This window comes from Erpetoichthys calabaricus, chromosome 4 (assembly GCF_900747795.2).
Source record: "Erpetoichthys calabaricus chromosome 4, fErpCal1.3, whole genome shotgun sequence".
Classification (NCBI taxonomy): domain Eukaryota; kingdom Metazoa; phylum Chordata; class Cladistia; order Polypteriformes; family Polypteridae; genus Erpetoichthys; species Erpetoichthys calabaricus.
The window spans coordinates 120,174,647-120,187,156 of record NC_041397.2 but is presented as its reverse complement, the minus strand read 5'-3'; the positions used below and the strand labels follow the sequence as shown (position 1 = coordinate 120,187,156).

General features: G+C 43.9%; 1 protein-coding gene across 1 annotated transcript in view; it reads left to right on the top strand.

Annotated features, from left to right (window-relative positions):
• LOC114651130 (cilia- and flagella-associated protein 47-like) overlaps positions 1 to 12,510 on the top strand; it is a 622,279-nt gene that overhangs the window by 130,631 nt on the left and 479,138 nt on the right. Inside the window, 1 exon segment of the mRNA XM_051927333.1 lies at positions 19 to 119. Within this exon segment, the coding sequence (XP_051783293.1) occupies positions 19 to 119 (101 nt within the window).

The following is a 12,510-nucleotide window of genomic DNA, read 5'->3' as shown; positions in this document are numbered from 1 at the left end:
TTTCTTTCCTTTATTTAGATTTGTTCTATCTGTTGTTGCAACAGCAGACAACTGTCTTTTGACTGCTTACCCCTATCTGGCACTTCATCTCTCTGATCAACAGATTGTTCTAAAAAGTGGTATGTTGATCATTTTTACTTTAACTTTATTTAATATTTACTATAGAATATGGCCAAAATAGCAAATGGCTAATATTCCAGTTATACAGTATATAATTTAATTATACATGTTTGATAGCTTGTTTATTAACATTGCTTGTTCAAACCACCAAAGGCCTGGGTTTTACTTCACATCCAGTCACAGTGTATGCAGAATTTGTACTTTTTAGAGTGTTTTCTTCTATGCAATTGTTTTCTTGTACATCTTAAAAATATTTAAGTTAGCATATTTAGTGATGGGGCGGCACGGTGGCACAGTGGGTAGCGCTGCTGCCTCGCAGTTTGGGGACCTGGGTTCGATTCCCGGGTCCTCCCTGCGTGGAGTTTGCATGTTCTCCCCGTGTGCGTGGGTTTCCTCCCACATTCCAAAGACATGCAGGTTAGGTGGATTGGTGATTCTAAATTGGCCCTAGTGTGTGCTGGGTGTGTTTGTGTGTGTCCTGTGGTGGGTTGGCACCCTGCCCGGGATTGGTTCCTGCCTTGTGCCCTGTGTTGGCTGGGATTGGCTCCAGCAGACCCCCGTGACCCTGTGTTCGGATTCAGCGGGTTGGAAAATGGATGGATATTTAGTGATTTTAGCTAACCTATCTGTGTGGGATTGAGCATCATTGAATTCTGGTACACTGTGCAAAACTGAAAGTGCTACAGCTGGGACAGCCATACTGTAAGCTTATAATGGGACAAATATATTAGAAAATCGATGTATAAAGTATTTGCATACAGCAAACATGAAATGTGTAAAGATTCATTATAAGTCCAGTGCCATATAAACACATTTTTATACTTAAAGCCTTTTAACTGAATATCAATATCATTTCATAAAGTGAAGAAAATAAGCAAACTTAAAAATATATATTGAAACTAGCAAAATACCCGCGATTCACAGCGGTGAATTACTGCTTTAAAATTTTAAATAATAAACTGAGGGAAAATGTACCAATAATTATTTGTTAAGGATCTCTTTGTATACCACGTTGTCAGTTCGCCCCTCCGGTTGTATTATGACCAAGCTGTGCGCTGAGCTTACTCTTGAGCATGCAACGTATAGTTGGCCATGTGAAAAGCAATCTTGCCTCAAATCAATGCCAACCTTTTGTAGGGTCTGTCCCTGAGACTTATTAATTGTCATTGCGAAGCAGAGCCTTACTGGAAATTGGAGGCGTTTGAATTGAAATGGGAGATCAGAGGGTATAACGGGGATGCGAGGAATAAAAACTCTCTCCCCTGAGCCACCACCATTAAAAATAGTTGCCTCAATTAGGTTCTTTTTCAGGCATGTGACCTGAAGTCTCGTGCCATTACAAAGTTTTGGTGGCTATAAGTTTCTCAGTAACATTATTGGTGCCCCAACCTTCAAAATTAGATTATGCTCAGGAGTGCCTGGAGGATTCAGAGTGTGGACCGAGCTGCAGGCTATGGACGTATATATGTACGTAAGTAGGATTCAGTTAGCGTTGGGAACCCGTGTACCAAATTTCTTGAAGATGGGCCCATTAAGTAACAAAGACCGTTGGAAAGTTCAATATGGCGGCCGACAGTGGTGTCATACCACTGAAATAAGTACGTACATCGGTTTCGGTTAGCGCAAGGAAACCGCCTACCAAATTTCGTGAAGATGGGGCCATAAATAAGAAAGTTTAACATGGCGGACGTTGTCGACCGTTATGACCGTTACGTGTAGAATTTCGAAATGAAACCTGCTTAACTTTTGTAAGTAAGCTGTAAGGAATGAGCCTACCAAATGTCAGCCTTCTACCTACACGGGAAGTTGGAGAGTTAGTGATGAGTGAGTCAGTGAGGGTTTTGCCTTTTATTAGTACAGATGTATATGTATATGTATATATGTGTGTGTGTGTGTGTGTGTGTGTGTGTGTGCATGTGTGTGTGTGTGTGTGTGTGTGTATATATATATATATATGTATCTATATAGGGTGGCACGGTGGCGCAGTGGGTAGCGCTGCTGCCTCGCAGTTGGGAGACCTGGGGACCTGGGTTTGCTTCCCGGGTCCTCCCTGCGTGGAGTTTGCATGTTCTCCCCGTGTCTGCGTGGGTTTCCTCTGGGCGCTCCGGTTTCCTCCCACAGTCCAAAGACATGCAGGTTAGGTGGATTGGCGATTCTAAATTGGGCTTGGTGTGTTTGTGTGTGTTCTGCGGTGGGTTGGCACCCTGCCCGGGATTGTTTCCTGCCTTGTGCCCTGTGTTGGCTGGGATTGGCTCCAGCAGACCCCCGTGACCCTGTGTTCGGATTCAGGGGGTTGGAAAATGGATGTATATATATATATATATATATATATATATATATATATATATATATATATATATATATATATATTGTAAAAGAAAGACTCCAAGCACATAAAGGTTTGGGGTTTCCGGCCCCGTATACTGTAAAGAAGATTAATTTTTACAAAACAAACAAGTTCAGTATTGGCATTCATATGACAGCCGCCATGATTGCGGAGAGGGGAAATAATTGAATGGACTGCTGGGAAGGAACCGTGATGGATGCTGGGATGGATGACGTCATTGGGGCGACAGAGGGAAGGCGGAAGTGTTGTAATGTTTTCATGTGTTCAGGGTGGATTCATGGCAGCGGTGCGTCCTTCTTTCTGGAGAAATAAAGAGAGAGAGGTTAGTACCCTGCCATTCCCTTCTGACATATGGTTTCACGTCACGTTTTCAGTCGTTCCGCGGCTCCCTAATCGCACGTGCGTAACATGACCCCCTGCTCAGCCCAGACCCATCAGGTCGGGCGGACCGAACCGAGAGGTCGTGAACCCGGGAGAGGGCATCAGCATTGGCTTGAAGGGGACCCCGGCGATAAGTGACGGTAAACTTATAGGGCTGCAGGTCCAAAAACCACCTGGTGACTCGGGGGTTCGACTCCTTGTGCAGGGCCATCCACTGGAGAGCAGCATGGTCTGTCACTAGGGTGAACTTGCGACCCAGCAGATAGTACCGCAGATGAGTCACCGCCCACTTAATGGCCAAGGCCTCCCTCTCCACTGCCGCATACCTGGTCTCCCGGTCCAACAGAGTCCGACTCAGGTATATTACGGGGTGTTCGGCACCATCGCCATTTTGACTCAGAGAAGTACGGCCAGGTGACTCGCTAAGCACTTCGGGGACGGCCCGGATCGCTTGTTCCAGCTCCTGCCGTTGGAATGGTGTTAGGTCTGGACCGAGGTTAAGGGCTGATTTTTCTGCAAAAAGGGAGAGGGCTGTACCGGAGAGCGGAGCCTCGTCCCGATCTCTCCACGGCTTCAGTAAGTTCACGTGGTACACCCTCTCGCTCGGCTGACGATTCGGTTGTTTCACCAAATAGTCGATGAGCCCCTTTCGCTCCTTTACCTCATAGGGGCCCTGCCAATGAGCCAGTAATTTGGAATGGGAGGTGGGCACGAGCACCATCACACGGTCTCTGGGGTGGAATTCCCTGAGGACGGCAATCCGATAGTAACACCGGGCATGCGCTGTTTGAGCACGCATCATGTGGTCTTTTAGAATAGGCCAAATCTTATTCATCCTATCACGCAGTTGCGCGATATACTCCAACACATTAGTGCTGGGAAGAACCTCCACTTCCCAGCCTTCCTTTAAAATATCCAAAAGTCCCCGGGGTTGGCGCCCATATAGAAGTTCGAAAGGAGAAAAACCCGTGGAGGCTTGCGGCACCTCCCGGTAAGCAAAAAGCACGAGAGGTAAAAGCTCGTCCCAGTTTCTATCGTCTGCGCTGACTACCTTACATAACATCTGCTTAAGCGTCTGATTAAAGCGCTCTACCAATCCGTCGGTTTGTGGGTGGTAGACAGACGTTTTAAGATGTTTAATACGGAGCAACTTGGCCACCTCCCTGAACGTATCCGAAGTAAAGGGAGTACCTTGGTCCGTGAGGACTTCTTTAGGTATTCCCACTCTAGAAAAAAGTTTGACCAATTCCTGTGCGATATTCTTCGAATTGGCGGAGCGCAACGGTACCGCCTCTGGATACCGAGTCGCGTAATCAACCATGACTAATATATATTTCTGGCCACGGTTCGAAGGCTCCAGGGGTCCAACAAGATCTATACCGATGCTTTCAAAGGGAATGTCAACGAGGGGAATAGGAACTAGAGGAGCACGGTCCCTCCTAGGTATCTGACGGGTCTGGCACTCCGGGCAGGACTGACAGAAGCGTCGGACCTCCTCGTTTATTCCCGGCCAATAGAATCGGAGCTTGATCCGCTCCAGGGTCTTTTCGGTCCCCAGATGGGCACCCAGGAGGTGGGAGTGTGCTAGTTCGCAGACCTCCCGCCGGAAAGTTCGCGGTACTAGCAACAACTTCCGCACTCCGCCTTCGTGATTCACGACCCGATATAACAGATTATTCTCTAACACAAAGTAGGGCTCCAGTGGCATGGAACTATCTGACATCTTGCCATCTACGGAAACAATTGCATTCCTGGCAAACTTCAGGGAATCATCATTCCACTGTTCTCTTTTAAATGACGCGGGTGTAGATCTGAATTGGTGACTCATAGTGTCTAAGGGGTCAGTATGCTCGGGAGCGCTATTGGCTCTTTGGCTCGGGCCCTCATCCAGGTGCTCTTCCGGGTCAGAATCTGACACCAGAGAATCTTCCCCCCGGCTACTGACGTCATCATTGTTTGCCTGTGGGCATGGCGTGGGAGCCACGGGGATGGCGTCTCGTCCACCCATAACAAGACCCAATTTAGCCCCAGGAGTGGTTTTCCATCTACCGCTTTTATTGTATGACCAGTCGTGTCCCAAAATGACTGGAAAAGGAGGCTCGGGCAACACCGCGACCGATAATTGAGTCAGGCCACCCTTCCAGGAAATATAACATTTCGCGGACCTATATGACCTGGTCTCCCCATGTACACAAGTCACACTTACATATTGGTTCAGCCATTGTTGCGGTAGAACATAACAACTAGCAACAATGGTTATGTTGCTGCCGGACTCAAACAAGGCAAGTACAGAATGACCATTAACTAAAACCACTCCCGTATTAGGAATAGCCAGAGGGTTTGACAGAGCACAATACCTCTCTGAAGTGGCCCAAGTGCAGTCCATCGTTTCTTGCTGGTATAGAGGACAGGCTGGCAACAGGTGACCGAGGTCCCCACACTTGAAACAGCGCGGCGGACCCGGTCTTTCTCTGGGCTTCGTTGGCGCTGCTGCCGCGCGGCGGGAGGGCTCAGGGTGTACGGCCCATCCCTGTCGGGCCCCACGAGCCGGCTTTTCTGACCCCCCGGTTCGGTGGACCGCAAGTTGACGCTCCAGGACTTCCAGGAGTCCTTTCATATCTTTATATAGTTGTCTACGTACCTGCTGGGCGAGATATCCTGGCATGGCATTTACTAATCCCTCGCACGCCACCTGCTCGACTACTCGGTGTGCCTGGGTACCTTCTGGCCTTAGCCAGCGACCCATCTTTCCCCAGAAGTCAAAAGCCTGGGCTCGGGCAGGTTGATCGGGGTCAAATTGCCAGTTTCGCCACTCGCTCTCCTGCTGGTCCGTGGTGATGCCGTAGCGGCTAAGGATCTCCGGCTTTAGGAGGTCATAATTCACGGCCTCCTCCTCGGGGAGGTCGTAATAGGCCTGCTGTGCAGCGCCCTTCAAGTAAGGAGCCAAAATGGACGCCCACTCTGCCCGCAGCCATTGATTCCAAGAGGCTGTCCTCTCAAAAATTCCCAAGTAGGATTCAATATCATCCGCGTCTGACAGCGGGACAATTGGAAGAGGCGGAGGACGAGCGGGCTCTGGTCTTACCGACTCCGCTGCAGTTAGCCTGGCGTTGGTTTCCTCCAACTCCCGTTGCATCGCAGCGTGTGCTAGCTGTAGGCTCTGAATCTGGGATTCCATCCCTGTCAAAACGTCGTTCAGGTCCTGTCCTTCTGATATTTTTTGGACACTTTTCTATCCTGCCGACTACACAACTGTAAAAGAAAGACTCCAAGCACATAAAGGTTTGGGGTTTCCGGCCCCATATACTGTAAAGAAGATTAATTTTTACAAAACAAACAAGTTCAGTATTGGCATTCATATGACAGCCACCATGATGGCGGAGAGGGGAACATTTATCGGGAGGGACCGGAAATAGGTGAATGGACTGCTGGGAAGGAACCGTGATGGATGCTGGGATGGATGACATCATCGGGGCGACAGAGGGAAGGCGGAAGTGTTGTAATGTTTTCATGTGTTCAGGGTGGATTCATAGTAGCGGTGCGTCCTTCTTTCTGGAGAAATAAAGAGAGAGAGAATAGTACCTCGCCATTCCCTTCTGACATATGGTTTCACGTCACGTTTTGAGTCGTTCCGCGGCTCCCTAATTGCGCGTGCGTGACAATATATATATATATATATATATATTATGTAGACGACACATTCGTCATATTAAGAAAGAACCAGCTGAATGAGTTCTTCAATCATATTAACACAATATTCCCTGCAATCCAGTTCACAATGGAAAAAGAAAACAATCGATCAATTTCCTGGACATTTACATCAAAAGAAATAGTGACGCCACCCTGACCACAAGTGTTTACCGTAAAAAATGCTACGCAGACAAGATCCTACACTACGCCAGCAACCACCCGGTATCTCATAAACGGAGCTGCGTGAAAACCCTATTTAAACGAGTCCACACGCATTGTAATACCAAGGAAACAAAAATTAATGAGAGACGCTATCTGTTTCAACTTTTCACCTCGAATGGATACTCAAAATCATTCATTAATCGGAGTCTACACAGCAGACGCCAAAGGAATCAGCATACAATCGACGTAAATCAGAACCCCCACCCCACCTGGCATTCACTCCCGTATCACCATAATGTGTCAGAAGACACGGCACGCACCCTGACCAAGTGGGGCATCAAAATAGCACATAAACCCACCAACAATCTGCGCATGGTCCTGTTTAATGCTAAAAACAAGAAATCGACAGCCGAAAACACGAAACGCAGTTTATAGTATTCCATGCAATTCTTGCTCAGCTGTATACATAGGACAAACGTCAAAGAAAATCTCAACACGTGTACAGGAACATCGCAACGCCGTCAGAAGAAAGGACGCACTATCTTTGATATATGCACATACTAAATCGACAGGACACACATTCAACTGGGACAACGTAAAAGTAAAATTTAAGGCCAGTACAAAAAGCGCCAGAGAGTTGGCCGAGTCTTGGCTATCAGATGAAAATGCCATCAACAGACACTTGGACATAAACCCAGCATATGCCAACTTAAGAAGGACATATGCACATTAATTAAACGATACACCCCCCCCCCCCCTTGATCATACTGACTTAGTCACCGTCCCCAAAATACTGAATGTGTTGCTATATATTGCTTTTGATTCTTGTAAGTCTAAGCATTATCCTCTGATGAAGACCCCTGATAGGGGTTGAAAGCTCAGGAATAAAACTATTTTATGATACGTGATTCGTTTTTTCTCCCTTTGTGGATCTCCAACTGCAAATATGCAAACCGTATCACAGACCTTCTCTTCCATATATGTATATTTGTATATATGTATATACATGTGTATATATGTATATATATGTATATATATGTATGTATATATGTATATGTATATATATGTGTATATGTGTATATATATATATGTATATGTGTATATATATATATGTATATGTGTGTATATATATATATGTATATGTGTATATGTATGTATATGTGTATATGTATGTATATATATATGTGTATATGTATGTATATATATATGTATATGTATGTGTGTATATATATATATATATATATATATATATATATATATATATATATATATATATATGGTTTTGGCAGCCAAGTGCTTTTTTTCCAACCTAGAAGAGAGACCTCTCTTGAGATCCTTTTAATCGCCTCGTTGATTGCATGTCTTCCAAGGTAGTTTCAATACCCATTTCCTGCACCGAGTCATCTCCCCTTTTATGAGTGACTGTGTTAGTGGCCGTACTTCGTACAGGTCTTTGAACGCACTGAATAGTTGTAACTGGTGTCGCCCATCGGCTACTTTCGACAGGGAATGGAAGCAATTGTCGAGTAACAAAAATTATTTGTAAGTGATTTCGCATTGAAGAAATAGTAAAAACTTGATCACTTGGGTCAATACCTAAAGAAATACACACAGCAAATGCAATTGAGAATACACCAGAATCTGTATGATTTAGTTGTTGCTGTGCATCTTCATAAACTATGGGAGGTTTGTAAGGAAACAAAGCATGAAGGAAACGAAGCTGCTCTTTGGTGAGGTTGAATTTTTTATTAGCATTTAAACTGTCATAGACATGAATTACAGCACCATCATAATAGGTACACACCCAGTGAGTCACTCGTTCAGTAGCTGCAGAAGGTAATATTTGAATATGTTTTGCATTTTGTGGAATGGGCATTATAGGTATGTCAGGAGTCCACATTAGCAAAACCTTTTGAGTTTGGAAAATTGTATGCGCAGCTAAAATTTGGTTGAATTTGCTCATGTGATCTGTTGATAAATAATCATTATTTACCAACTCATTCATTGCAAAATATGACAGTGGTAAGATCACTCCTTCATAACACTAAACACAAACACTAAGTAGACACTAACACTAAAAAACGGCAACACCGCTGGGAAGACACTAAATGAGATAAAGTAAAAGTCTACTAAACTTCTTTATTATAACTGCTTTATTATAGCAGGTGAGGGGACGCTGGCGCACGCTTGTTGTTGCCGCTCCTCCCAGTTAACAACAGTTTTCGCAAAAATTCACCTTAATTCTGCACTTTCTTACGCTTGTTTTATTTCATTTATTGTACGTATAGTTCGTGGATACAGCTGACTTGAATTGCATGGATTTGGCTTAATATTTACAGAATTTATGGACTCCACTTTACTGGGAACAGCTGAGTCTGTGGATCACGGGACGAGACCTACGAACATTTCTTTGTACCTGGCGATCTAGCACCTCGGGATGATCTGTCTCCGTGATTATATTCGCTATGCTGATCTGCTCCCATTTCATCTTACAGTACGCTACGACTGGGAACTGATCTGATGTTCGTACTAACCTGGCTTATGGCTTATGGCTCTGGGGCAATCACGCCTGAAATTACCAAGCGTTACTGTTTATGGCTGTGTATTGGAACATCCAAATCCTGCTTCCTCCTCCTGCTGTGCTTTCTGCTGCTTGCTATCGCCACTCACCTACGCTACCACACCCGCTCCGTTGTGCTATGCTGCTTCTACACTGCTATCAGCTAAGTATCACTCACTATTTTAGCGCTTTGAGTACTGAGAAAAGCGCTATATAAATGTAATGAATTATTATTATTTATTATTAAACACTAAAGTACAAAAAAAACGAAGTAGAAAGTAACATTAAACCACAACACCGCCGGGAACACCGGCACACCGCGTCTACTAAACACTAAGAAACACTAAGTAGAAACACTAAAGGAAAAAATACTATTCAGTAAGTACCGCGTCTACTAAACAGTAAATCAGTAAAGGAGAAAGGACGGCAAGACCGCGTCAGCTGCAGAGCTCAGCTCGGAGCGAAATGAAGTGAATGAAATGAGGTGAATGGGAAGGGAGATGATCACGTGACTCCAACACCCGCCTTAACTCTCCGTCCCTCCACAAACACACAAACACAGTCACACGGATCCCAACTCTCCTTTATATATATAGATAATACAGGTATAAATACCATACCTTACCCTTATCCAAACCCGCTTAATCCTGAGCACAGTCACGTTGGGCTGGAGCCTATCCCAGCGAGCATAGGGTACAAGGCAAGAACAATACCCTGGACAAGGGTGACTGTCCATCAAAGGGGAAATATATAAATAATTTTTAGTAATTAATTACCTATGGTACTTGGATGTACTTTTGAGTCCCAAATGATAATAAAGAAATATAACAGTGCTCCCCTCCCTCCCTTTTTAATTGTAGCAGTGATAATAGTAGCTGTTCCATACATTCAGTACTGCTATTGCAGAGAATATTGCTGTTCTTGCAGTTCTGGCTTCATCTATAAAAGTTGCTCTTGTTTCAAGCTGAGTACTTTGCACTAAGTTAACTAGAAATGACATATACAAACACACTCAAGGAAATGTCAAAAAGTGAATAAAGTGAATTTAAATAAAGCTTAAGTCAGAGTGCCAGCTGTTTATGATACATACTAAATATGATATTAGAAAAAGGACGTGTTGGTCTCATCCGTTGCGGGAGATGGATGTCTGAAGCTGAGCTCTGTTAGCAGTGGTGTTATTATTTCTTATTTTCTCAAGGTATCCTGTATTTATCCAACCCAAGGGTTCTATTACAGTATATGCAAGCATATATAAACATGGTCGGCAAGAAAGGGGGTCAGAAAGAAATGGAAAAGAAACCTAAAGTTACATCCAAGCCTAGGCAGGCTAGTCCAAGTTCAAGTTCAAGGTACGGCCTATCAGAGACTGACCTGGAACAGATGGGCGAAAGCCTAGACTCCTCTGGACCACGGTCCGCTGCATTGTCTCCAGTTGAGAGCGACAATGGGAGAGAATAGCGATAGCTCGCCAATTGGAGAAGATCACTTGAAACTGGAAAAGGCCTTGCAGTCCGCGCTTTCACCCAGTCCTCGCGAGCCGGGAACATTGGCTGTAATAGAGCCTGCCGCTTCACCTACGGTGCACGAGAGCAGAAATGATCTGTCCAAACTGAAAGTGATGATCGCTGAGCTCAAGCAAGAGATAAAGAATGATATAAAGAAAGAAATAAATAGTATGCTCAAGACAAACAAGAGGATAAGCAAGAAGACAAGTGAGAAGCTGCAGCGGGAGCTGCAAGAGCTGCGGCAGGATAATAAAGACTTGGAGAAACGCGTATATAATCGCTTTGAGGTGGCCTTTAAATGTATGCTGGAAAAAATTGAGGAGCACATTCAGGAAAATACTTCTAAACTGAGCACATTTGCTGATCAGCTAAGCAGACATTCACGACTCGAATTGAAACAGCTGAACATTTAGCATCCACCGCTGTGGGAAAGCAACAGCCGCGAATTCCAAATGCAAAAAACTCGGAGTCAGACTTGCTGCTCTGGAAGATGGATGCAGAAGGAATAATATTAGAATTGAAGGTCTACCTGAGAATCGCGAAAGTCCAAACCCAGTGAAATTCGTATCTGAACTATTCTCCAAAATAATTGGAGAGGACTTTAAATCAGACACTGAGACAGCTGCAGCTTATCACATATGGGGCTCGAACAACTCTAAGAATAGGACTTTTATTGTGCGCTTTGAAAAGTTACAATCTAAGTTAAATGTAATGTCACTTCTCAGAGAGAAACAAGAGATTATGTTTGAAAATAACTTAATTTGTATTTTCCCTGACTTCTCACCTTCAACAGCTGCCAAGCGCACATCACTTTATAATATTAAACAGTGCTTACGAAAAGCCAATATCAGATACAGCCTCTTGTATCCTGCCAAACTGAAAGTGGAGATTCAAGGGAAACATTACATATTTACCAGTAGAGAGGAAGCAGATAAAGAGTTAAGAAAGCTGATCCCGACACTTTCCTGAAATAAGACCGTGAGTTGCACCCTGTTATGGCATCGTAAAGAAGATATCACTGGCTGTCTGATCCACTTGCAATGACACTGGTACTGTAATTATACACCGTTTTCTTGGTCAACATCTGTTTTTTAATAACAGTTATACCTGTTTATGTATTTTTGTGTGTAAGAAATTAAATTAGTAACACTTTTGTTTCTTTTTTTTTTTTTTTTTTACTATTCTGAAGGAGACTGTTTAACACCATTCCATGGGTTTACTATCTTAACATTTCAAGAATGTTGAAGATTTTCTTTCTTTTTTTTTTGTTATGCTTATAGTATTTAGAGCGTATTGGCAATAGATATCTCTATTTTAATTCACATACACCGCTGCTGGGGGCTTGTTTTTGTTTTGGACGTGCTCTGTCTCTAGGTATGTCAAAGGACTTGGGACTTTGTGAAGTGTGGTTCAGCCTCACGTGTGGAGGCAAAGCGGGGTGGGGGGACCAGGGAGGGGGAGAAGAAAGCAAGCAATCTCTAATTTATTCTTTTAATCCTAATAATTATAATTATCAACATTACAACAGACTGTATGGCAATAATCCGTGGGAAAATTTGAAATTAAGGTCAAAGCAATCTCACTTTTGGTTAAGATTACAAAATGACATCAAAAATTCAGAATCAATGTTTCCAAGACGAGCTGGAATGTTAAAGGCCTGAATCACGAATTAAAAAGAAAGAAAGAAAGTATTCTCTTACCTAACAGGTCTAAATGCTAAAATAGTATTTTTACAGGAGACCCAT